Here is a 22,744-nt window from a genome sequence, read left to right on the forward strand (position 1 = left end):
CCGTGTCAAACCCCACCTCGGTGCGCGTCAGCACTTTAACTGTCAGTGTAACTTAGGTATATTTTCAACCTGTCATAATGCCTTATTTTCTAAACAGTGTCTCCTTTCGTTCCCCTGCTATGATCGCTCAGGTGCGCCGTTCAACTGATGCTCTTTGTGAACTCAAATTTGACAAGTAGAATAGGTAATACAATAGCTTATCTTCCAGCTTCTGTGCAGATCACTTGGACGACACATGTTTGGATGACATTGCCACTGTCATCGAGCTTCGTGCAGACCACGGGGCTCGACAGTCGTCTTCATTCACACTGTCACGTATCCAGCTTCCGGTGAGTGTCACAAGTCCAGTCGTGTGAACCAGGGGATCGGACATTGACCGGTACGCACAGCTCATTATTTCTAAATATGCAACTATATAGCCCCTCTATTGAAAAGGTCAAGCAGGTCGGGCTTGGTGGAATGGTCTCTTGTCCAGTCTTCGGAGACAATGACAAAGTTGAAGGCAAAGTTATTCTAGATCTTAACTGCTTACAAAACGGTCGGCTGAACATATCTGTAAGTCTAATGCGATGGGGTCGTACACGTGAACTCAATAACTGTTGCTATTGTAGATCGAAGGTGTTAGGGTTCTGTAAAGGAGGATCTAGACGACGAATCTGGCCAGGGATCTAAAACTTCGAAATACAAGTATATATTCTTATCGTTCTCTGCCGTTATTCTTATCTTACCTCTCCTTGACCCACTTTCTGTTTTTTGCGACATGTTTAGGGTACCACAACTTCCCAGTGACTCGAATTTGAATGGCCCTGCGCCTAGATCATGCGAATTCAGCTTCGGAATTACTCACGGTAGTCGACCAGGTGACGAGATACCTCCCACCTTCTGTTTTATGCCTTGCGATAGCAGGCGAGGAGGCCTGTCTGTTGTAGAGAAGGCTGAAATGTCTTGTCGTGTTACTACAGCGTATGGGAGCCCACAGATATGTCGGAGACCAGCGGGATGTGCGTTATCGAATGCCAGGCACCACTAGCCTTCAGATACTTACTACTCAGGTTACAGGCTGGAAGTTCCCATTCTTTTTCGTCCGGACACAGACTTTCAGTCTATGGACGGTTCCAATATCGCGCCGGAATTATGGCTCGAAATGCCTCTTACACCAGAGCGATGTGGTTCGTTCCATTGCATCGTGGCTCGAAAACGTGACACGCATGTATATTGTCTCACGAATAGAATCTGTAGGTTACTCTGCCGCGCCTGCAAACGTTTTCTCAGCATTCCTCTGTCCCATATCTTGTTAAGTCCGCAATAAAACCTCGATGTGCTGTACTTGCCCGAGAAATCGCCGCCAATGCCAACATTGCTGTTTCCCTAGTCTGTAAAGTTATCATCAAGCCCCATCAAGCCCCAGCCATCCCTACTTCCGAGTCCCCTGACACCATGCAATTGTTGACATATCCAGTTACTTATCCGGGTGTCGGACGAACTAGGGTGGTACCGTATGCAGATGACGGTCCGGCTCCGATCTTTTACACATCTCTCCCTTGCTCTGATCGATGTATGGTCAAATTTCAAAAAGCACACAATAAAGCAAAGCAAGGTGCCACGTAGTTTGATGCACTCGTCAGTTATATCTCCCTCGAGATTATTCGTTCTTGTCAGTAAACAAGTGACCAAAACTTCTTCTCAGGTCGCAGGTCGCATCCAGCAATGCTTAACAGCTTCACACGTCGAACCTCAGAAATTCTGCGGATATTTTGGCCTAGTGCTTTGATCATCAGCATTTTATTGAACATTCTTACTATGTTGCGCTTGCAACCTGCGTCGCTTGATGATAGGCAGTACTGTATGTCGTTATTTTCACTGGCACTGGCGGCCATAGTAGTTCAATTTCACCCATATTCAACGCAGCTTATATTGGCGAGGATTATCCAACAGAATTACCCCTCCGCCTGGACACTGTTGCATTGAAATTCAACAGTTCGGACCATTATGGTACATCAGACGAGAGGGCCTGGTCGGAATGGAAATCGCTTGATCGTTTTCCACACGGTCACGGATTTGTACGGCTGGGACCAGATGGTATTATAATCATCACCTATATCGTGTGTCAGGCATTCACCATTCACAAATTGTGCCAGGACGGCTATTTGGGATATCCATGTTTCACCAAATTCACTGCCTGCAAATGATCCGGCTAGCCCTCATTTTTGGGCCCAACGGGCACAGTGGTCATTGCATGAATATATTGCGGCAAGGCATTCTTTGCAATGCTGATATTACTCTCGATCCACTTGTCACCGACCCTGATGGATCGATGACAGGCACAGATGGTTTGAACGTGACACATGTTTGTCGGGACTGGTCGCAGCTTTATGACTATATCATAGAAAATCAGAATGGTCCCTTGTGGTGGGAAGAGCAACAAGAGCAACAGATGGCATTGCAGAAAGGGACCTAGGTGTAGGAGTGGAGTACTAGCTACACAACACCGTAGGTTAGTCAAGGTCTTTCGGGCTTTGTCGTATATACGTAGTGCTCTTCACCACTTCTTGCCTTGCTCGTGGCGCGCAGGTACACAGTCACGGATATACCGCTCGAACATGATCATGGCACAAGCAAGTATTGTACATAGCACATTAAAATCCAGCAAGATATTTCGAAGGATAACGTATACCATGATACCGTGAAAATCTGTCGTGTATCCAAGAACCGCTTACTGAATATATTGCTTATAGGTTGCAAAGCGCCCATTTAGTTGTTTCACTCGAATGTTTTGACAGGGCGCACCAGGGCGCACCGAAGCCTACGCAAGCGAAATCCCAGTTTGGATGATATTCAAATTTCATACTCAGAACCAACCACTACACATGCATACAATCCAGCACAAAATATTCCAGAGGATGAAGACGGGAAATTTCCTTTACTGATTCGACCACTCGAATTTCACCATGTTGAACTATTTGTTTAAGTTTCTCCAGCGGAGCCCCTCATATAGAAGGATCAACTACCACAGCACTTCTGCACGGTTTCGTTCAAACCTTAAGCTGAAATTGAATATGCAAATGCATGACGCTACAGTCACACATGAAACAGGAATTGACAAAGATGTGTGGCTGTTCAGGATGCACGCAACTCACGGTATGTGGAAGTTCCTCCCTTCATTCACCTGGATTTGGAGTGCTAAGTGGTCTGACAATTGCTGGCAGTAAAATCATATTCCCTATGCGAACGATTCAAGTTGGTGACGAGATCATATGCGGACTCATCAGACAGTTGGGTAAAAAGCCATTGACCAGATGACACATTAATGGTACAGAGACACTCACACGTCAAACAGGAATTGACGCATCCGCGTCACTATTTAACGTTCAGGATGCACGCAAGTCACGGTATGTCGGAGTTGCTCACTTCATCAGTGTATTGTATTGCAAACTTGAAGTTTAAGACAGACAAATGGAAAAATGAATTACCTGAACAAATCGAAATCGTACACGAAACAGAAAGGCCTGAGTCAGTGAGTCAGCAAGACGGCAGGTGAGTCTGATAATCGAGCTTGTAACGATATAAAACCAGCATTCCTTGAATCGAAGTACACTCAGCACCCCACTAAAGCTCCAACAATCACTTCGCCGTGGCATCTAGCAGTCATGAAAGGATTTTTGTCACTTGTGCTCGTCTCCATCGCTCTCCTGCAGACGACAGCAGCAGTACCCACTGCGTCAGCGCGTCGCAGCATAGTCATTGCACGCACCCCTGAGATCGAGACTAAAGGTAGTTGCCTCGCACTGACATTCTTTTGAACAGTTAGTATACTAATATGTTGACGACATAGATCTTGAGGGGCGCAGCTTCATTCGGTGTACGTTTCGTTTCCACTGTATTCTTGTGTTTTATCTAACGAGAGTCGCATAGACGCGGGTGCCGTGTGTACGTTTCGATTCCACTGTATTCTTGTGTTTTGTCTAACGAGAGGTGCCGCATAGACCCTGATCTTGACGACTCCGAAGGTATGTACTATTCAAGAGTACAGCATTGAGTTTTGACTCTTTCTTAAAATCATTCTAGAATAACTCTAGCCAAGGTTATGGAAGCACTAGTATGTCTTTCAGACCGCTGGCAGTTGTCTGAGTCGTCCTTCTGACTCGGAAATCCAAGTCTTGCAGATCATCAAGACTGTCATTGGTCCAATAACTACAAAGTTCGAGGAAGTTTTTATCTATGTACATTGTACTGCGCTCGTTTGCGGTGAATATATTCTTGAAGTTCCGAACACCTCCATCAGGAAAAACTTCCCCTGCTAATTTCATCTAATTGTAACTTACTGCTCAGTCTACCCCTTCTATAGATTCCGTCCATGCGAACAGGCAACGTAGGCATCTTTGAGTTCTCGGTATACCAGGTCTCGTCGTGTCCACCAGTTGCAATGGCTGGCGAGTAGACGACTGCAAACACCTTTTTGTACCCAGTCTCGATTGGACCGAGGATTGCCTCTCCGTTCTCCACGTCCTCCCACTCACCTGCAGTCCCATCGTAGGATCCGCTCACCACTCACTGACCATCTCGACTCAAGCACACAGACCACAATATTTTTGTCCCGTTCATTTTGCGATAACTTTGCCTGTCACATTATAAGGGGATTTGAACTCAACATGTTTGTTTATGCTAATGCCACCGATGATATGGTTCAAAAGTAACCGTGACCAGCGACTGGGCACTACATTGAGAAGTTCCTCGTATGAAAAGAAAAAATTAGCATAAATCTCTAGACCCGGGCCACATCGCTCATTCCATCGGCACGAAATTTGCCTGCGCGACATCTAGTAGCGCAAGTCCGACCTGAATGCTAACCGGAAGGTCCGGAACCACTCACGGATGCCAAACCTTGTGCAGAAACCCAGTGGGTCAGCTCGACACTTGCAGACCTCTGCTCGAGCAGCTGCACTCGTTCAGAAGCAGAAGAGACATTATAGCCATGTACAACCGCGCGACCTGTCATACGGGGAGCTGACGTGAAATGGGGAAGAGAAAGAGAACGTGACGCCACGGTAGTCCGAAAAGGTGCGTAATGTTGCGGCTTCAATTCTATTCTCCTACAACCAATTATATTGGACAGTCAAGCGCAACTTGCATGAGATTGGAATCCAGCTCCTTCCTCGGGAACTGCATTCGCAAATATTTCGCGACTTCTCTTTTCCAGGACCATCGAAAGTATTCGTTCGTATTACACAGAAGCAGATGATCTAGAAATGCGTGAACTGGACCCCAAACAAGGCTCTGTTCTTCCTGATGTCGGCTTCACCCTCCCACCCCTCCTGGGCTCAAATATCGATGAGCATTTCCATAGAATTGGCAGCCAGTCTGCATGGCTAAACATTGCGAACGATTTTGCGGCCAACGAACTTCCTCCATAAACCGATCATTGGGCCATTCAATCGAGATGGACGAAATATTACTTCCTTGTTGATGGTTTGAGCTACAGCGAGCATGTCCAGTTCCCACAGCACGAAGGGAATGCGGAAGAAGCGCTCGCACTTGACGTAGAAATCCGAGTCATGCCCACATATCATCCTTACGTGATCATGGCATGTGCTGCCTTAAAGAATGCCTGGTACAGTTGAATATCGCCCTGGTTGCTTGGGAATTGGTTGAGCAACAACACCTCGTTCTCTTGGTGGATACACTTCCCCGCGCATAGTCGTTGGTCACAACGTCTGCTACGACCGAGCGCGCATTCTGGAGGAGTACAGCTTACATGGAACTCAGTCCCGCTTCCTCGATATGATGGCTCTGCACGTTGCAGTGAAGGAATATTTTCCCATCAAAGACCAGCTTGGATGAAGCACTGCAAATCCAAGGAGACCCAGAAAGTGCGTCAGTGCTGAAGCAGTCGAGGCCGTCATGGAACTTATGTGTGATGTGGAGTTTAAACACGACCAGGAGGACGATGAAATCAAACGAGAACTGCGACGTCTCCGTGCTGATCTCGAGCAGAGCCTTCTGCAGCATGCCCATCGACTGTTCTCAATTCTTCCCCCCGACGTAAGAAGTCCATTCCTAAGGTACCCAAACCAAAGGTATTTTGGCCGAAGTGGTACTGGGATCTCGCAAAGCCCAAGAAAGACATGACTCCCTGCACGCTGGATGTCACAGTATGGAATCGCATTGGCCCCATTTTCCTTCGTTTGTCCTGGCAAGCCTAGCCACTCTTCTACTCCCGGGAACATGCCTTTTTTCTTAGCTTGATTTCTATGATCCTACGGATGACACCCTACAAGATATGCGCTTGAAGGGCGGTTTTGTCTTCTATCAATTACCGCATAAAGCTGGGGACTCGGAGAAGGCGAACGTGGGCAGTCCGCTCGGGAAAACGTTCATGGAATATGCACAAGATGGGACGCTCACGAGCCCTGGCGACGAGACGAAGGATGCATTGTACATGAACGCGCAGTGCAGCTATTGGGTGACCACATCTTAAATCAGATGCTAGTCTGGCAGCGGGGAGCGCTAGGTCTACACTTCGAACCACCTGAACCTTCGGACGAACCCCGGAAATGGGGTATCATCCTTCCTCAGGTGATTACAATGGGCACTGTGACGCGAGGACGTGGCTCACAGCGAGCAACGCGAAGAAAAACCGCGTTGGCTCAGAGCTCAAGGCCATGATGCGCGCACCCATGGGTATGTCATCGTCGGCGCGGATGTGGACTCAGAAGAGCTGTGGATTTTGAGCCGTATGAGCGACGCACAGTTTGTAATACACGGTGCCACGGCTCTTGGGTGGATGACTCTTGAAGGCACCAAAGCTGCAGGAACAGATCTTCATTCAAAGACAGCGAGCATTCTGGGCATCTCTCGTGACCAAGCAAAGGTGTTCAACTATTCCCAAACCTATGGTGCTGGGATGCGTCATGCGGTCCTCCTCCCTCTACAGTCCAATGCCGGTATGCTGCCCGATCAAGCTCAACGCCTCGCAGAAAATTTGTACGTGGCAAGAATACGCATCGCACGGATTTATTTGGAAGGAAATTCTGGTTTGGTGGAACGGAAAGCTTCGTATTTAACAAGCTGGAAGAGGTCGCGCTTTCTGATTAACCACGAACTCCAGCTTTCGGATACGAAATCACAGCTGCTCTATCAAAGGAGCTTCTTCCGGCAAATTTTGGTTCAGATTACATGTCATCACGCATAAACTGGGTCGTGCAGTCCTCTGGTGTCGACTACTTGCACCTTCTCATTGTCGCAATGGACCATCTGGTAGACAATATGATGTCAAGGCGCGTTATCTCATCTCGGTGCACAAAAAGTTACGCTACTTAGTTGCCGAAGAAGATCGCTATCGAGCTGCACTCGCGCTGCAGATCGCCAACCTATGGACACGGAGCCTTTTTGCCTTTAAGCTAGGGATGGATGACTTACCTCAATTGGGTCACGTTCTTCTCAGCCGTTGATATCTACAAGGTGATGATATGCCATGTGTCACACCTTCTCGTGCAGGCCCTATCCTCCCTGGAAAAAGTTTGGGCATCGCCGGCATTTGGATAAGACAAACAGCGCTTCAATGTTATGGAAGATGGACGCCCCATGATCGGACTCTCCGCCTTCCAAAGCGTCCGACCAGTATAACGAAGGCTATGGGCCTCCTAGCTGCCTTATTCACCGTGCTGAAAGCGCGGCTTGACTGCGAGCCCAAGCTACCTCTGAGTTCCCTGAAATTAAGCATCTTGCACAGCAGAGATCAGGACAGGCGATCGATACCAGGATCCGTGGCACCCAGAGTGGTAATGAAGGGAAAAAGCGCGGGCGTCCCGCGAAACACGCTTCCATGGAACTTGGTGACTGCCAGTGGGAGGCGATGCAAGCAGTGTTGACATCCTACACTGACATACCGACGCGATCATCCTCAAACGGATATCTTATCACTCATATAATATTAGAGTAACCTTATTCATGCGTGAGATCCGGTTCAACCACATTGCAGCGCAGAGACTTGTGAGTCTAGGGTCATCGATGATCAGTGGGTGAATAGATGCCATCGATAACAGTTATCACCTCTCAACATCCACCACAGTGCCTTCTCAACGTGTCCCGTGAGACCGCCATCAGCGCGCATTTCCCGACGCCTGCCTTTTATGGGTCAGCGGTTCCGCCCCATGGCCATAATTAGAATTCCCGCCAAAGATTCGGCGTCTATTCTCAAGTTCTTGTTCGAACTCACCATATCCAACGATGTTCGCTGTCCCGCCCATATCACTCGTGCGCAGCGATCCCCAATTAGTTCCCGACCCACGATGGGCGCGAGAAGTCTACAAGTAACTTCCCGAGGTTCCTTGGTGAGCTATAAAAGACACGCAGCATGACAGTCGAGTCACCCAGCGTACTGCGCATCTCCAGGTCTAATAACCCCCGCCTATATTCCTTCTGACTTGCCCAATCTCCCTGACTCCAATCTAACACGATGAACTACCAGATTGGCTTCCCTGCCTCCTCATCCCGTCACAGGTCCTGGGCTGTGCACAATGCACAATCTGGCTCCACTAGCCAGGCCTTCCAAGGCCATTGGTCTGCGCTCCCGGCATCGTCCCCATCCCCGATCCCCAATACGCCGCTTCTCCATCCAGTATCACTCCCACACCCCAATGCGGCCTCACACCAATCTCCTATGTCATGTATGCAATCCTTCTTTCGTTCACAATTTACGCAGATCTCACATCTATTGTTGTTAGACCAACATTCTTCCACGTCCCACTCTTCATTCATAGTTTTGCACTCGCTCTTAAGTCATGGTCCCAATTTGAGATTTAACATCACACGAGACCTAGCACATGTGCAACTGCGACCAGGCTGTCCGCCTACTATGCTTCAGGAGCTTGCGGTACAACCGCCAGTCTCTCATATGATCATAACTATCACTGAGCTTTCCGCTTGGACGATAGAGGTTGTGAACCCTCGTGGCGTCACTGTGAACAACGTCCTTGCCATGATACGTGAAATGTTCAACCGGAGTGTTGCTTCGCACGAGATGCAAAGATCTTCCCGCGTGGTCAATGCTGCTGTTGATTCTTTCAGGGCCAGATCCCGCGCTGACCCGCGGGAGCATGCGCAGGGGGTGAAACGCGTTGACTTTTTGGGTCCTAAAGTTTTCTTCTCTGGCCTTGCCAGAGCTCGAGATGGCACAGACAGCTGGGAAATTCACTTCGCCCAGAACGTTTGATCCTCGTCATGCGCGGGTCGCCTTGGCTGTTCCTTATCTTTCGGCACATTGCATCTGGGTATATCCAGCTCAGTTCCGATGGACTTTAGTCGGATCTCATCACTCAACACTGCCGGCTCTAACTTTACTTGGTAATTTGCCGTCACCGCTCACTTCTTCGCATCCATATTCGACAGCCCCTAATTTGTTTTATCGCTATCTTGCTCTATCTCTGTCCGCAATGTTTTTTTTTTGATTCATGTACCGGAATAGTTCGGATAAATTGCACTCATATACCAGGACACTTGTAATTTTATTTACCATGTTCACTCAATCTCCACCGCAATACAGTGTATTCATACTTGATATTCAACTTTGACGTTACTGGTGGAATGAAAAAATCTTGATTCGCCAGAGTTTGTCCGTTACCATTGACAGGTGATTGCGTCCATCATTCATCAGGGGCGCCGCTCGAACTTAACCTGACCATTTCGATGACACGTTCGCCTCCTGTCAGCACAGTAATGAGGTGAACAAATACTACAGCAATGACCCTCGAATTAAAAAACAAGTGGAAGCCGCGCACTTTTTGTGAGGTCATTCCATATCATATGTGGTCTGACCGTGATACCCTCCTTGTGGCTTCCTGTTGACATCAGCCCAATAGTAGCAACTTCAAATTAATTGATGCTACTAGCGCTACGCTCCATTGTATCAGGTGCTCAATATAAGGTTACATCCGTACTCGAAGTTCCGAAGCGGATATTTAACGACTTCATTTCTGATGGAATCCAGCCCCTGTCTTCCCCCGGGACACCCATGTTGACAATGATATCGAAGGGACTCGCTAGTCACTACCTAGTGAAAAAAATAACTTCACGTGACGTGATTCGTATTCGCGTCAGCGCGTTCGCGCCACCATGGTGCCATTTTCGACGTTTCAACCAACTTCCACCTTGTACAAACATACATCCCTACCTCGCCCACAAACCAGTAAAAATTATAAACATGTTTTTATCATTCAATCTTTTCATTGTACTCGCGCACGTCATACTGGCAGGTGCCCGGCGGTCTTCGAACAGATACCAAGATCTCGTGGCCAATTCGATACCTGCAGATCAACGGCACAACGAGACGCTCGCCACGAGAACAATCTTACAGGATAAGAAACCTCAGCATCGCTCTCGCAAAACAGGCGCGAAACAGGTCGCCCGCCTCCGAAGACGATCTCGCATGGCATCCGAGTCTAGTACCCCAGCCCGACATTCTCGAGCAAACGCTGCGCCGACGCCCCAGCCTACAGGTCCTTCGTCTGTCTCGACTACCGTGCATATAACCAGCGTGACTGATTTTGCACTTTTACTTCCTGCAACAAATGGAGGTGTGTCTCTCCTTTGTATTTTCATTGTACACTTGACCACGCTGTTCTCCCTTAGAGCTTATATCAGATGCTGAGAGTGACGCGGTGGCGTATTGTACCAATGGATCTGACTGCCAGAATACATTTCCAGCAGGCTTCGTTACTGGCGCCATTATCTCGGAGGCGAGCGATGGGTCCTATATACAGGTCAGTGGAGTTAAATTTAACTGTCTACCTCTTCCTCAGCACTAATGAACGGGCTAGATCACCGGCTGCTTGGACCCCGGCAAGTTCCACTTTGCGCAAGATGACGCAGGAGGTCAGATGGACGTCCGATTTCCCAACGGTGCGAAGTGCGCCTATGGGGGATACGGCGCAAGCTTCATTGAGCAGTTCGTTCTGTTTTTGCATCACTTCCAATTCACTCCTGACTGTTCACCAGGGTCGAGCCTTCTGCCAATCGTTTCTGCCTTCGTTGTTGCGCATCCGAAAATGATCAGGTCAACTGCAATTCACATAACGACAAAGCTGGCTGTCCTGTTGCTGTTCCTGGCACATATGACTTCGACGGAGTGAGCTGCTCCTAAGACGGAAACGTCATTAATCTATTTTCAACTATTTCATTCACATTTGTAGCCCAACTGACACTTCTACCAACATTTGCAATTCTATTCGCAATGTATCCCTATATGCCCAAGCCGTTACAGCCAGTATACAAAATCATAAAGAGGTCGTGTAATAAATTGATACATATGCCTGATGCCTAAGTATACTATAATCATGAAGTCCACAGAGATGCTAACGACGTCTATGCATACGCCGCGAGAGGTTTCTCAGGTATACGGGGATATCAAGAAGAAAACCAGAACCAGCCTCGGTTGCTGTCGATCGTAAAAGTTGAAAATCCCGGCCTCAAGCCCTGCCAAACACGAGTTTTCCGGAGCCGGCGCCGGGTCCATTCCTTTCCACTTCAATTCCGATCAAACGAGTCTTCCCATGCAGCCAATCCACTCGTCGGACTCCGCCTTCCCATCCACCTCCCAACCTGGTACACCGCTGTTCGTACGCTTGCGTAACTTTCCGTTGCGCCCTGCTTCCAGTACCGAGAGCCTCCCACTCCTGTGGCGTGACTCTTGTAAGAAGCGTCTCATATAATGAGTGAAGAAGGTCAAGATTGGTGATATCTGGGGAGCGTCCATTTCTGGACCCGACAACTACGGGCCACGGGAACTTATCTGATCGCAACAAGATACGGGATGATGCTGGAGTTGGCGGGTCTGTCGCTGGTTGTGATAACGTATGGGCATCGACAGGTGTATGCGTTGTACGGTCGAGAACCGTTCGCGGCGCAGGGGCAAACGTGACGTCGTAATTTATGGGCGCGGAGTGAAGTCGAGTAGAGGCAAAGAGTGGATGCATATGTAGTGCAGGTGCGCGTCTCCCATGTGGATCCATTCCCATATCTGTGCGCTGTTAGATAGCTAATCCCACACCTATTTTAAGAGGCTTACATGAGTTGGCCGATCCATTCGCAGGTGAGATATTACTTTGCCAAGTATGACGCTGTTGCATAGAAGGCCGTCTATCGTAGCTCGGAAGACCCGAAGAAGAACTCGAACTGGTGCGGGAAGATGTACCATAAGAGACGGGAGGCGCATAATTATACAAAGGATAATGCCCGACTTGACGTGGATGTCAATTTCAAATGCGCTCGTTGACCGCAGAAGATAGAAGACGTACGATGTTCGGACGACTTGTAGCTGGCACGCCTGTAGAGCGGGACCTTCTCAGCTGTCGACGGAGTACCGTATCTCATGTCTCTGGCAGCGTCAAACGTGGTATATCGCAGTGGAGATGGAGCAGTTGTGGCACCGAAGCTATTGCTTCGTTTTGTCTTTAAGCGTGAAGAGGAACTTGAACCAGCTGGTGGTCCATAGAAGAAGCTTGCAGGGTTAGAACGTGAGCGCGAGGACTTGTGGTCATGACTAGGAGATTGGCCTCCACCAAAGATGGAACGAAAGTAGGAGGTCATTATGACTTTTTGTTCGTGAAGTGAGTGAGAAGTGATAGACAAAGGTCGTTGCTCGAGGTACTGAACCAAGAGGATGTATGAAAGGCTCGGCAGGAAAAGTTTGTGTTCGGTCGGGCTCTTATAAGCGCACAGGCTAGCCGTTATGCCTGTATCGGATCAGCTGTGGGATCTAGACATATCCTAGCGAAAATACTTACATGAAGTAAGAGGACCCCTAGAAAAGCCGTGGACGTGGTATTGGATGACAAATATGGAATTCAATGCCGAGAGGAGATTGCAATAAAAGATCTGTCGTCCAAAAACGCATAGTGAAGTGAGTGCGGTGGATCAATGATCACGTCTTAGATGCTGTCCGGAAAGTCCGTGAGTAATGAAGCATGACCAATAGAGGGAATTTACAATATAACATGGCTTTGAGTCTTCTGGTGAGAAGTTTGAGTAAAGTTCGGAACGAGTAGGAACAGCTAGTGGCGACGCGGTTCAATATGCTATACTATCTCGATTGCAAATTCGAACCATGAGGTTTGATGTCAATCCGTGATTCCGTTCACGACATCCAGGACGCATGTAAGCCGCGTGTTTTCCTTTTATGGAAAGGGCGCGGCGGTACATCTTTATCGCTGTAGATAGCACAGTAGCCTATAGAGACTAGAAAAGGCATTTACCACCGGGGAGGAAAATTCGACATGTCCGGTGTAGTGCTTGCGCCAGAGTTACTCGGTCCGCCGAAAGATAGCAAAGGCAGCACGCTTCATGGCGCATGGTCACCCTAAATAGGTACAAGCGGCGCGCAAGAAGTCTTACCAAACCCGCCATGAACTGCAGTCGCGGCAAAGAACACGCCAAGCGTTCGCTTGAATCGCCAACCGAGAATCGGGTCTAGACCGTGTGGCGCTTAGGAAAAAGAGTAAGGAGAAAGAAAAGAGGGACAGGCCTCGTCGCTAAGGAGAAATGAATTCACCATGTTAGCGAAATGAACTATTTCCGGTTGGACGATCCAGTGTGATTACACCACAATGTTCCTTTCAAACTCGAGTTTCCTTGAGAGTGAAAGCCTGTAGGTGGCGGGCGCAGGTTGTATGAGCCAAAGAAGTATATTACTTTCTCTGCGCAGAAGTCAAAGGTATGCGCCCCATCAGGGGGCAGGAGAACAGGAGGAGCAAACAGAAACAAGATTAAACTTTTGAGGTCTTGATGTCTACTTGGAATATCCCACAGGTTGGCCACAGGGTCCGAGACTCCGAGATCGGTAGTTGATGAGTAGAAATCAACAGACTGGCAGAATAAACGTGCTAATCAAGCATACCTCTGGCAGTAACATGACCGTCAATATGAAGCAGTTCCTGGAAATACCTGTGCAGAATCAGCTACATACAAAAGTGCGACGCAGCAATATATTACGAGATTGTTAGTTATAGTTACCATATGGTGCTGTACTGACAGTGTTAATAGATCTTATGAAACTTGTCACTGTTTGGATCAGAAGCCTTTGCCAAACACGCCTGTTTAATGTTTAGTCATTTTGTCAGTTGGACATTGACCAACATATGTTGACCTACAATTTGCGGCCCGAATATTCAAAAACTGATAAGCCCTGCAGACGCATAACATGCGGAGCTTTATCTCTAGGTTGAGACACCAGAGACGTGGCAGCAAGACCGAATCAGGACCTGGTCTTCAAGAAGCACTACAAGAAAGCCGTCAGCAATACCTTTACCGATATCGCAAGCAACGCGGAGTTAATCTTGGTAAGCTCAAATTGAATCCATTATCCGAGTCAAAGCGAGCTAAGCGTGATTCAGGATCGTGGTTCGTTTTAGAGCGGTGGTTATCAGAATCACCATTTCAAAGCACCGCCGGCAGCGGACAAAGTGATCTGGACGTTGCCAAGGGTCTACGTGCGAAGCAAGTTCTAGAGCAACATTGGGATTCTTGGATCACCTCCAGCGATTTTGAATCGCTCGCGGCAAGGGGAATCAACACTGTGCGGATCCCAGTGCGCACACTTTCTTGTAATAGTACAACAGCATCATCTCATGCTGCCTTGAACAGATCGGATATTATCATATCTGTGCACTGGACCCGTCTATCCTTACTCGAACTGACTTCGATGGTCTTCAACATGTTTTTGAAGGAGCATGGAGCAGACTTGTTGCCGCGGTGATCACTGCCCAGAGCTTTGGAATTGGGGTGCTATTTGGTGTGTCGTTCGTTAAGTGGACATATTTTATTTCTCACTTGCAAATTTCAGACCTTCACGCGGCTCCTGGTAAACAGAATAAAGATTCGCATTCAGGAACGTCATCCCCGGTAGTATCGTTTTTCAACAGCAAATTTTAACATGCAGCTGGCCATTCGCGCTCTCCGCGTCCTGGTCACACAACTTATCGCTTTGCGGGCACATGAACCCGAATTCGACAATATAGTCGGTGTACAGCTTCTCAACGAACCTCAACCCTCTTCACACGAAGCACTCTACGATTGGTACAAGGAGGCAATCCAAGAGATAAGAAATATAGACTCTGGTTTCCCAATCTACATATCAGATTGCTGGATGACTGATCAATATGCCGATTTCATCGCACGCTTACCGTCTTCCTTGGCGCTGACTTGCATCGACCATCATCTGTACCGGTGTTTCACGTGGAGCGACATCTCAACATCAGCAGCGCAGCATACTGCGTCCCTTACTGATCGGAATGCCCCATTTCCGCAAATGTTCTCCCGCGTTTCAGAGAAGCTCGCAGAATCAGGAAGTGGGCTCATAGTTGGCGAGTGGTCTGGAGCTTTGAATCCAGGCTCTCTACAAGGTACAGCGGATGAACATCAGGAAAGAGCATCTTACATTCGAGCTCAACTTGACCTGTTCGAGCTGTACTGTGCTGGATCATTCTTTTGGACATACAAAAAAGAGTTGCCTGGAGATCAAGGATGGTCTTTCCGAGACGCAGTTGAAAATGGTGTCTTTCCCGAAGTCGTGGGCATGGTTCCAGTAGAGGATTATGTTGGACTCAGTGCCAACATAAACGCTAGAAAGGTGACCGCTAGAAATGTAGCCTTGGGTGAGTTCAGCGATTCCACAGCCGCCACATTGTCCCTAATTTTGTTTTTCAAGGCCAACATGTATCTTACTGGGCCCGTTTTCCTAGTTATTATGAGCATTGGCGTTTTGAAGCCGGCTTCGATCAGGGGTGGGTCGCGGCTTATGACTTCTTCACCTTCGATCGCGCGGGCCAGCCCACCGTCTCAGAACTGGGATTCAAGGGCTGCATTGCGAAGAGGAAGGCGCAGGACCATATTCGTGAAAACGGGCGCAGCAGCAACATTTGGGAGTTCGGTGAGTGTACTATTCAAGGTGGTTTCCTCTTCTGGCTTTTGCCGCTTCTCGGCCGGTAGCACGACATACCCGCTATCTCGATACGTCCATCTGTGATATCGCAGATTGAGTGGCTCTATTCCTAACATATTTCAGAGCATGGATTTAGGCAAGGGGTAGATGCTGCGAAGCACGATTTTCAGCATCACTACTGTTGATTTTCACGTGTCAGGTGTAAGATCTCCATGGTATGTTGCCTCGCCTAATAGGGACTTTAGCTTTTAACGATTTGCTTCTAGAACAGACAATCCATATCTTTGCATGCCCATGTCCTCGTGTATGATAATGTCGACATATTCAATTGCTGTTAATCATCGCAGACGTAAAGATCTTCTGAAGTGGACACAGCTAGTGGCCTGGCTTGGATGAGTTCTTGCCCCTTTATGTTAACCTGCGATGCAGCTGTCAAGGAAAGTGCTGGAAGAACTTAGAAGACGTGCTCCATCAGACCGTAGCTTCTTCCTGTTCCTCTAGTTCTGCATCCAGTCTATCGCGCCCCTTCAACGAGGACGAGCGCGGTAATTACAAGCTTCCGTGAGTGCTCCTATCCCCACAAGAATGCGAACGTTTTCTCCTTCAAGTCATAACATATTCGAATCTCTTTGTCGTCACACCGTAACCTGCAACACGACCGCTGTGATCTCCGAGGAGATATTTCCCTTACTTGGACGAATTACGATTTGTCTTTTTTAAATACTGGGACGGGAAAACACCACAACCAGCACTGCAGTCTGCAGCTTACTCATTAAGGTTGAGAACGGATATCTAATGTCAGCGTCGGTGATCATGACAAGCATAGCATTCTTGTGCGAGACTCGTGGTGCTGGACCTGACAGTTACCGCTAAGGTAAGGATATCGATCATTGGTCGATAGTGTTGTGATGACCCTGATATCACTAGTACGGTGCGTAGATGAATAACCCCGATATGAAACCATATTGTCACCCACTAGTAACGCACGGATATGCCACATTAACAGGAGGCTTAACTACACCCAACATTGAACGTTAACTTAGTAACATCTTCTCGCGGTAACTTGCCTGTTTTTCATTCTCTCAGCGTTATTTTGAATTAGAGTTAGAAACAGGAACAGGGGGTCTGCGGCCACGACATGAGCCTCATTAAATTCACCCATGTGTTGTGCCTACGCCAGACATATAGCGTGCTGAATTTCATATGTGCCTGTGGTACCCCACATATGATACTTTGTCTTAACTTTGTCCACCGGTCAGGCACAACACGTTCCAAGGTTCACAACAAGATTCATTCTGTCTTCATCTTCCCTACATGTACAGGTATGTAACGAAGCAAAGCTCGAGTCAAACCGTAATCCCAATAAGTTTACAAATGTCTCGATCACAACCGTCAAACATAGATGTATGGCAATTTTAGAAAAGTTGGGCCTTGAGTCAGGGTATATGTGGGATAGTTACAACATAGATCGTAGCGGGGAACCAAGGCAATAGAGTACAAAGAATGTTTATGTCAGATTTAGCACAAAGAGAGGGGGTTACAAGGGCAGGCAACTTTCACGTCAACAACTTCCAATGACAGAAACCATCTTCATCCGGAGCTCTGACAAGTCCCCTGAAGCAATGTCTTTCCATCAAATAGTCAACTCGTTTGACTCCTTGACTTGCTTCGAGCTGAGCAGATGAAGGGATGCTTCTGTATCTGCGGGTATATGCCCGTGCAATTGCAGTTTCTTCACTCTGACTTAGCTGGGCCCAGTCAGAGTGAGAAATTTGGCGATGCAAGGACGAATGGATCATCCACAAAACATCGCCAACAGTTATGGGCAGAGCGCCCGAGATATCGTACTCGCCATGAACGAGTTCCAAGTCGATAGGCCATTGAGGAATGGCATCATGCGTCATACGCATGCGAGTAATGGTTGGGAATGTAGCAGGTTCCCTTAGCTCTTCAACAGACACCATAGCCGTGTGGTTTGGACCAACTCTGCGCAATGGCGCGAAAGCTGGATTAGCAATGTCGAAGTAGAATTCCGATACATAAGCTTCTCCGTTAAGAAGCGGGTGAATCTGGTAGTGCTGCGACGACATCTGGTATGGCCAAGGAGGGCGATTGGCATGGCCAAAGGAATGCCGCCGGTTGTTGGTCGGCGGCAATGGAACCCCCAAAAAGGAAGGACTGGGAGGTGCTGCGGCCATCCCTCCATGCCAAGACGGAGGGCGACGGCGACGGTATCCATCAGGATAGTAAGAAGTGTGCGGGGTTCCAGGAAGTTCGACGTAAGGTGAAGAGGGAGAAGGTGGAAATAAATTAGAGGGAGGAATGAAAGGTGATCGTTGGGGTGTGTGCGGGTGGGTATAATATGGAGGAGGCTCGTAGATCGGTTGTGTGTAAACGTATGGCCCAGACATTGTTGCAATATTGAGGTTAAGACGAAAAGATGTTGGGAGACCTCCGCTATTTATTCGATGATAATGGTCAGCTCGGGCCCAGTGCCATATTAAGCACAGCCTCCATACCTATGTTATGACTCTGTGTATGACTTGTCTTCGGGAAAGCGACAGGCCACTGGTTCAGGATGCACAGACTATGAGCGTCGACACAGCTTCAGTGCTTGCCAGAAGACTTGAGGGAACTGCGAGACTTTCGATCTGGCCAGGCCCCAGTGGTACTTTTGAAGGCTATCTGTAAATTGCAACTTGGTAACCAATTACAAAAAGTTTAGAAATCTGCTCACTGGCTTCCTGTCGTGGTCAGGCGGCTGGTGGGATGATCAACGTTCTGAGTAAGATGGGATTGAATCGCACCGGTAGAAATGTCATCTGCGCGCTCTTTGTCAGCGTAAGCGCCTGACTAGAATTTCAGAATCCGAGCCAAGAGAACGATTGTTTCTCATCATCAGCGTTCAGCGCTCGATTACGGTGATCAATTGAATCGTCGCGGATCATCGACATCGATCATCGATGATCATCCAATCATCCCACTCCCAGTTGCATTTCTGGCTATGTCACGGTAGGCAGTGCTAGCGTTGAAACGTTGATAGATTCATGGCCGTGCCTGATGGATTGGTAACCTTACTTTATTTCTTCAGTGCATTTGTTGTTCAATAAGCGCTAGGCGCTTATAAGCGATGGGAAATAAACTGTCAGAGTGAGTTATTGGTTCATTTAATTACTATACCTGAAGTTGTTCGGCAAGATGTCAGAGTAAACTGAGTCTGATTGTGTACCGAGCCGCCGAAGTGCAAAGATCACAAGCAAATATCGAGATATCGAGTATGAGACTACTGGAATCTTCGAATTCAGAAGGATCGATCACCTGCAAATTGAGGTGGACAGCAGTGTGTCGGTGACTTGTGGCTCCGACTGATTCCACTTGCGGGTACTATCGGTCACCTGCCGTTGCTGCCGACGTCGGACATTTAAATTTACATAACAATGTGCCGGTGAGCGCCAAGCGCTAAGCTGGGCTCCTCGTGATTCGTCATGCCATGCCACGCAGCCATGGTGGCAGCGACGGCGGCCCGCTCGAGGCAAGCTGGTGTGGTCTAATGACCCAGAGTAAGTATGAGTTCAGGATCCAGGCTGCGCTTGCGGATGCGGTCGCAAATGACATCTACAAGAATATTTCGGTGGCCATCTTTGCGGTTGAGTTCCAGTGTCGATCTCGTGCCTGCAGAGTAGAGCAAGTGGGACCAAGTGGAGCCTCGGGTAATCTAGCTAATGTCGGCAAAGGTCATATGTATCTCTATCTCCATCTCGCACATGAACTCGGACTCCGAATAGGTGTAAATCGTCGAGCAGGATTGAGCAGAACTTCGTGGCCCATTCCTCTCGTTGAGCCAGATGCATACTCTCTATGAGCAGACCGTTGCGCAAGTTCTTGCAGTTAGCATTGGGAAACTTGCTACTTCTTCATTTTACGCAGTACCAGGAATATGCTTATTAACATAACACTACTGCCTGTGCGAAGATAGTAGTCTCTGTTTCTTTGAAATGCGCAGTGCATTACAATGGTATGTACCATTAATCATAAGAGCATGTATCTATGAGGCTAATTTACATCGGCAGGATCGGATTATCAAAAGGACGATTATCATTGGACATTTTTGAGTAGCCAAGTCTCTTCTTGCTCCTTCGAACCTGGCACCCCTGAGGACCTCAGGAAGTGGTTTGAACTTTGTGTTACCGAACTGAAGACCTTCCCTTATACAACAGCTCCAAATATTGGGAGACACCAGGACGTTGGTTGGAGTGAGCTATGACTTTTTCAACTCGTATTTTTTCTTACATACCCGCACAACTATCAACCGTATTAAAACCGGTGGTTACGCAACCAACCTTGGCTTTTCGTCGACCCAAGGCATTCAAATTGCGATGTATTCGTTCTCAGACATCACATTTCACTCTGATCTCAGAAGTTGACATTCGATATGGGATGACATCTATTCAACGTTGGAAGAATACGGCGCGAATTTGTGGGGCCGAAAGTCACTGGCATAGGAATTGGCAACATCGTAGAGGTATGAACGTCGACAGATATTCCAAACGTGCCAATATAACGTTTTGTCATCTTATTTGGATATTCGCATCTGACACGCGAACCAGTATGGACTGACAATTGACAACGTCGTTGCATAAGAACTTGTTTTGCCTAATAGCACAATCAACAACTCCGAGTCCAGCAACCCAGATTTATTCTTCGGCTTGCGGGTGAGTTTTGACATTTATATTATCAAGGTTTTGAATTCTCAAGGTCGGGTGGACGATTGGTCCACGGTGTATGATACAGCACCGTAACAATTATAAACAGGGTGGTCGTGCGTATTGTTCTACGATGCGGGTATCTTCGATGTTTCCTGGCGATATTTCTGCCCGGTCCTTTGTGTCCTGGGTCCAAGTTGTCTCGTCGAATGGTACTCTGGCCCTCGGTGATTATTTTTTTGGGGGTTGGGTTATACTTACTGCTGTGTTCAGTTCCATAGCGATGGAGAAGTTGATGGAGTCCTTGTTGAGCATTATTCCCAATGAGACCCTCGTGAGCACTCGTATGTTTTATTTAGATTGTCTACTGATGTGAGCGGCTAGTTCTACGGCGACAAGCTGTCAAATACCAGCATGCGTACTATCTGTTACGAGGTGAACTCCTGACCTTAATGCTATTTACAGCCACACTGATGTCACATATGCGCATCCGGATTCACGTAGAGGATACTCATACCTGGAGCTATACTTACGCATGGGTGAATCCCGACGACGTTCCCATATGCGAGATCATTACTGCCAATTCCAAACATCTGCAACAAGCAGCAATTACGGCTGGGCAAGATGTCGGAAATGTGGTCATGTATCCCAACCATGCATCTCCTTTTACATCTTTAGAGGACATCTATGGAGAAAATCTTGTCCATCTACGGGATATCAAGAAGGCTGTTGATCAAGACACCGTGATAAGGATTTCTGGAGGATGGGAACTGTAGATCATCAGAATTGCACGGTACAAACTATGGGTAACCATCCAGAAATTCGATTTCATACATATCATATCAATACATTGGCCAATCGAAACAGAATTAAAAGTGGATATGCGGAAGCAATATCATACAAAGGTGTGTCCTGCAGATGGGTAGCTCAAAATAAAGTATAAGACAATTCCGTGGATGACTGACAAGCAAGTTTGGTATCTTCATTTTATCTGACTCACTCGTTTCGCGCATTTCAAAGTCCAGTTCGCGACTGCCCGTTGCCGAGCGTATACAAATGCCTGGACTCTGCGACCAAGTCGATGGGTGCTGTGCTGTGTTAGTAAGTTCTGCGGGGCAAAAATATGAATACGCACAAGCTCCGTGGTTTCAGGACAATCCTCATTGAGTATGCATCTTCACCATCACCATCTGATTGGATGGTCAATGATAGTAGCCGGAGGACCCAAGTGACCAACTCACAGTATCCGGCCTCTTTCCTGTGGATCTTGAAGCCAAGTTTCTCGCTGTACAGACTGAAGGCGGCTCGATTGGACTTGCGTACGTGGAGCTGAACGTACTCTATGTTGTATGATTCGATCATGGCCTTTTCTGGAGGAAGTTTAGATTAATGTTTTGCACTAAATCGGATGGCGTAACTCGAAAGCAGCATTAATCGCTTCGCAAGACCTAGCCTACGGTATGTTCGGAGCACGGATAGAGAGTTGACATGACCAACTTGCAACCAAGGGTATTCTTCATCTGGCTCTCTGTAGGGGGTGATTGAATTAGTCGTAAACACATGTGCGCAACCTTCACCCACATCGACGAGAGCACATAGCCCACTACACGCCCACTGCTGTCCTCTGCGAGATACGAAATTTCTGGCCATGTTATAAAGGAATAGGCCCCTACAAATCTGGCGATGGGAATGGCGTTTTCACTGAACCAAAGGAGACCCACAAAATTTCATGTGGTAGTTCTCAGGGAGATTGTGCAAGTTGCATTGCTGTATCTTGGTGAGATCCTTCGGCTAAGCGCCGCACGTTTGAGTTATGGAACAGTGTTGAATGCAATGCTCAGTTTGCGTGGAATCAAAGCAGAAAATTAAGCGCACCTCTGCTCTTCGAATGTTCATCTAGAGTTTGGAAAGTATGAGGTATGTTGCAAGACGCTAACGTAGGAGCCCTGTATGAGGCGGTGGAGCACGTGTTTTGGTGCGGCAGGCTGTGAACAGGTGTTTACAAAGCTTAGCGCCTGTAATCGTAACCCCACTAACGCAAGCACCTTCATTGTCGGCGTTCATTTCCATTGTTGAAGTTTAAGGTTTGCGTGTTGAGCGCTTTCGGATT

General features: G+C 47.8%; 12 protein-coding genes across 12 annotated transcripts; 9 read left to right on the forward strand and 3 right to left on the reverse strand.

Moving 5' to 3' along the window:
• Nucleotides 1-381: 381 nt before the first annotated feature.
• On the forward strand, nt 382-1,608 carry DFJ58DRAFT_662081 (uncharacterized protein; the record flags this gene model as incomplete). The annotated part of the gene is made up of 4 exons (XM_041382275.1): nt 382-574; nt 648-952; nt 1,031-1,186; nt 1,240-1,608. Coding segments are annotated over 4 exons (1,023 nt in total), but the record flags the coding sequence as incomplete, so codon positions are not given.
• Nucleotides 1,511-2,499, forward strand: DFJ58DRAFT_441752 (uncharacterized protein). The gene is made up of 4 exons (XM_041380428.1): nt 1,511-1,620; nt 1,688-1,843; nt 1,909-2,079; nt 2,139-2,499. Exons 2-4 carry the CDS (start codon nt 1,708-1,710, stop codon nt 2,456-2,458), a joined length of 627 nt encoding a protein of 208 aa, XP_041242683.1. The 5' UTR covers nt 1,511-1,620; nt 1,688-1,707; the 3' UTR covers nt 2,459-2,499.
• A 449-nt stretch (nt 2,500-2,948) lies between these two features.
• On the forward strand, nt 2,949-4,301 carry DFJ58DRAFT_914695 (uncharacterized protein; the record flags this gene model as incomplete). Its single annotated transcript, XM_041395401.1, has 9 exons — nt 2,949-3,138; nt 3,373-3,389; nt 3,440-3,514; nt 3,600-3,771; nt 3,833-3,859; nt 3,913-3,927; nt 3,984-4,007; nt 4,077-4,096; nt 4,164-4,301. The coding sequence occupies 9 exons, from the start codon at nt 2,949-2,951 to the stop codon at nt 4,299-4,301; spliced, it is 678 nt and encodes a 225-aa protein (XP_041242684.1).
• Nucleotides 4,302-5,188: 887 nt separating this feature from the next.
• DFJ58DRAFT_793660 (uncharacterized protein) lies at nt 5,189-5,492 on the forward strand. Its single transcript, XM_041390421.1, has one exon. It carries the CDS (start codon nt 5,247-5,249, stop codon nt 5,409-5,411), a length of 165 nt encoding a protein of 54 aa, XP_041242685.1. The 5' UTR covers nt 5,189-5,246; the 3' UTR covers nt 5,412-5,492.
• Nucleotides 5,493-7,608: 2,116 nt separating this feature from the next.
• On the forward strand, nt 7,609-7,952 carry DFJ58DRAFT_793661 (uncharacterized protein). Its single transcript, XM_041390422.1, has one exon. The coding sequence runs from the start codon at nt 7,632-7,634 to the stop codon at nt 7,866-7,868; it is 237 nt and encodes a 78-aa protein (XP_041242686.1). The 5' UTR covers nt 7,609-7,631; the 3' UTR covers nt 7,869-7,952.
• Nucleotides 7,953-7,968: 16 nt separating this feature from the next.
• DFJ58DRAFT_685196 (uncharacterized protein) lies at nt 7,969-9,563 on the forward strand. Its single transcript, XM_041383294.1, has 3 exons — nt 7,969-8,018; nt 8,069-8,666; nt 8,724-9,563. Exons 2-3 carry the CDS (start codon nt 8,456-8,458, stop codon nt 9,209-9,211), a joined length of 699 nt encoding a protein of 232 aa, XP_041242687.1. The 5' UTR covers nt 7,969-8,018; nt 8,069-8,455; the 3' UTR covers nt 9,212-9,563.
• Nucleotides 9,564-10,423: 860 nt separating this feature from the next.
• On the forward strand, nt 10,424-11,137 carry DFJ58DRAFT_716809 (uncharacterized protein; the record flags this gene model as incomplete). The annotated part of the gene is made up of 4 exons (XM_041384267.1): nt 10,424-10,571; nt 10,627-10,757; nt 10,815-10,942; nt 10,993-11,137. The coding sequence occupies 4 exons, from the start codon at nt 10,424-10,426 to the stop codon at nt 11,135-11,137; spliced, it is 552 nt and encodes a 183-aa protein (XP_041242688.1).
• A 325-nt stretch (nt 11,138-11,462) lies between these two features.
• Nucleotides 11,463-12,582, reverse strand: DFJ58DRAFT_662070 (uncharacterized protein; the record flags this gene model as incomplete). Its single annotated transcript, XM_041382274.1, has 3 exons — nt 11,463-12,013; nt 12,062-12,232; nt 12,291-12,582. 3 exons carry the CDS (start codon nt 12,580-12,582, stop codon nt 11,463-11,465), a joined length of 1,014 nt encoding a protein of 337 aa, XP_041242689.1.
• A 1,492-nt stretch (nt 12,583-14,074) lies between these two features.
• DFJ58DRAFT_793675 (glycoside hydrolase family 5 protein) lies at nt 14,075-16,307 on the forward strand. Its single transcript, XM_041390423.1, has 8 exons — nt 14,075-14,330; nt 14,385-14,578; nt 14,635-14,782; nt 14,834-14,895; nt 14,930-15,644; nt 15,698-15,919; nt 16,055-16,146; nt 16,198-16,307. The coding sequence occupies exons 1-7, from the start codon at nt 14,192-14,194 to the stop codon at nt 16,114-16,116; spliced, it is 1,542 nt and encodes a 513-aa protein (XP_041242690.1). The 5' UTR covers nt 14,075-14,191; the 3' UTR covers nt 16,117-16,146; nt 16,198-16,307.
• Nucleotides 16,308-17,455: 1,148 nt separating this feature from the next.
• On the reverse strand, nt 17,456-18,736 carry DFJ58DRAFT_441852 (uncharacterized protein). The gene is made up of 3 exons (XM_041380429.1): nt 18,669-18,736; nt 18,451-18,616; nt 17,456-18,388 (listed from the first exon to the last, which is right to left on the reverse strand). The coding sequence occupies exon 3, from the start codon at nt 18,340-18,342 to the stop codon at nt 17,488-17,490; it is 855 nt and encodes a 284-aa protein (XP_041242691.1). The 5' UTR covers nt 18,343-18,388; nt 18,451-18,616; nt 18,669-18,736; the 3' UTR covers nt 17,456-17,487.
• A 2,087-nt stretch (nt 18,737-20,823) lies between these two features.
• Nucleotides 20,824-21,425, forward strand: DFJ58DRAFT_793683 (uncharacterized protein). Its single transcript, XM_041390424.1, has 3 exons — nt 20,824-20,846; nt 20,908-20,968; nt 21,019-21,425. Exon 3 carries the CDS (start codon nt 21,087-21,089, stop codon nt 21,408-21,410), a length of 324 nt encoding a protein of 107 aa, XP_041242692.1. The 5' UTR covers nt 20,824-20,846; nt 20,908-20,968; nt 21,019-21,086; the 3' UTR covers nt 21,411-21,425.
• DFJ58DRAFT_704456 (N-alpha-acetyltransferase 11, NatA catalytic subunit-like protein) lies at nt 21,426-22,690 on the reverse strand. Its single transcript, XM_041383672.1, has 7 exons — nt 22,510-22,690; nt 22,356-22,425; nt 22,216-22,303; nt 22,053-22,162; nt 21,876-22,004; nt 21,770-21,824; nt 21,426-21,722 (listed from the first exon to the last, which is right to left on the reverse strand). Exons 1-7 carry the CDS (start codon nt 22,528-22,530, stop codon nt 21,617-21,619), a joined length of 579 nt encoding a protein of 192 aa, XP_041242693.1. The 5' UTR covers nt 22,531-22,690; the 3' UTR covers nt 21,426-21,616.
• Between the last annotated feature and the right edge of the window lie 54 nt (nt 22,691-22,744).

The sequence above is a fragment of the Suillus subalutaceus genome (assembly GCF_016647625.1).
Source record: "Suillus subalutaceus strain FC151 chromosome Unknown DFJ58scaffold_70, whole genome shotgun sequence".
Classification (NCBI taxonomy): domain Eukaryota; kingdom Fungi; phylum Basidiomycota; class Agaricomycetes; order Boletales; family Suillaceae; genus Suillus; species Suillus subalutaceus.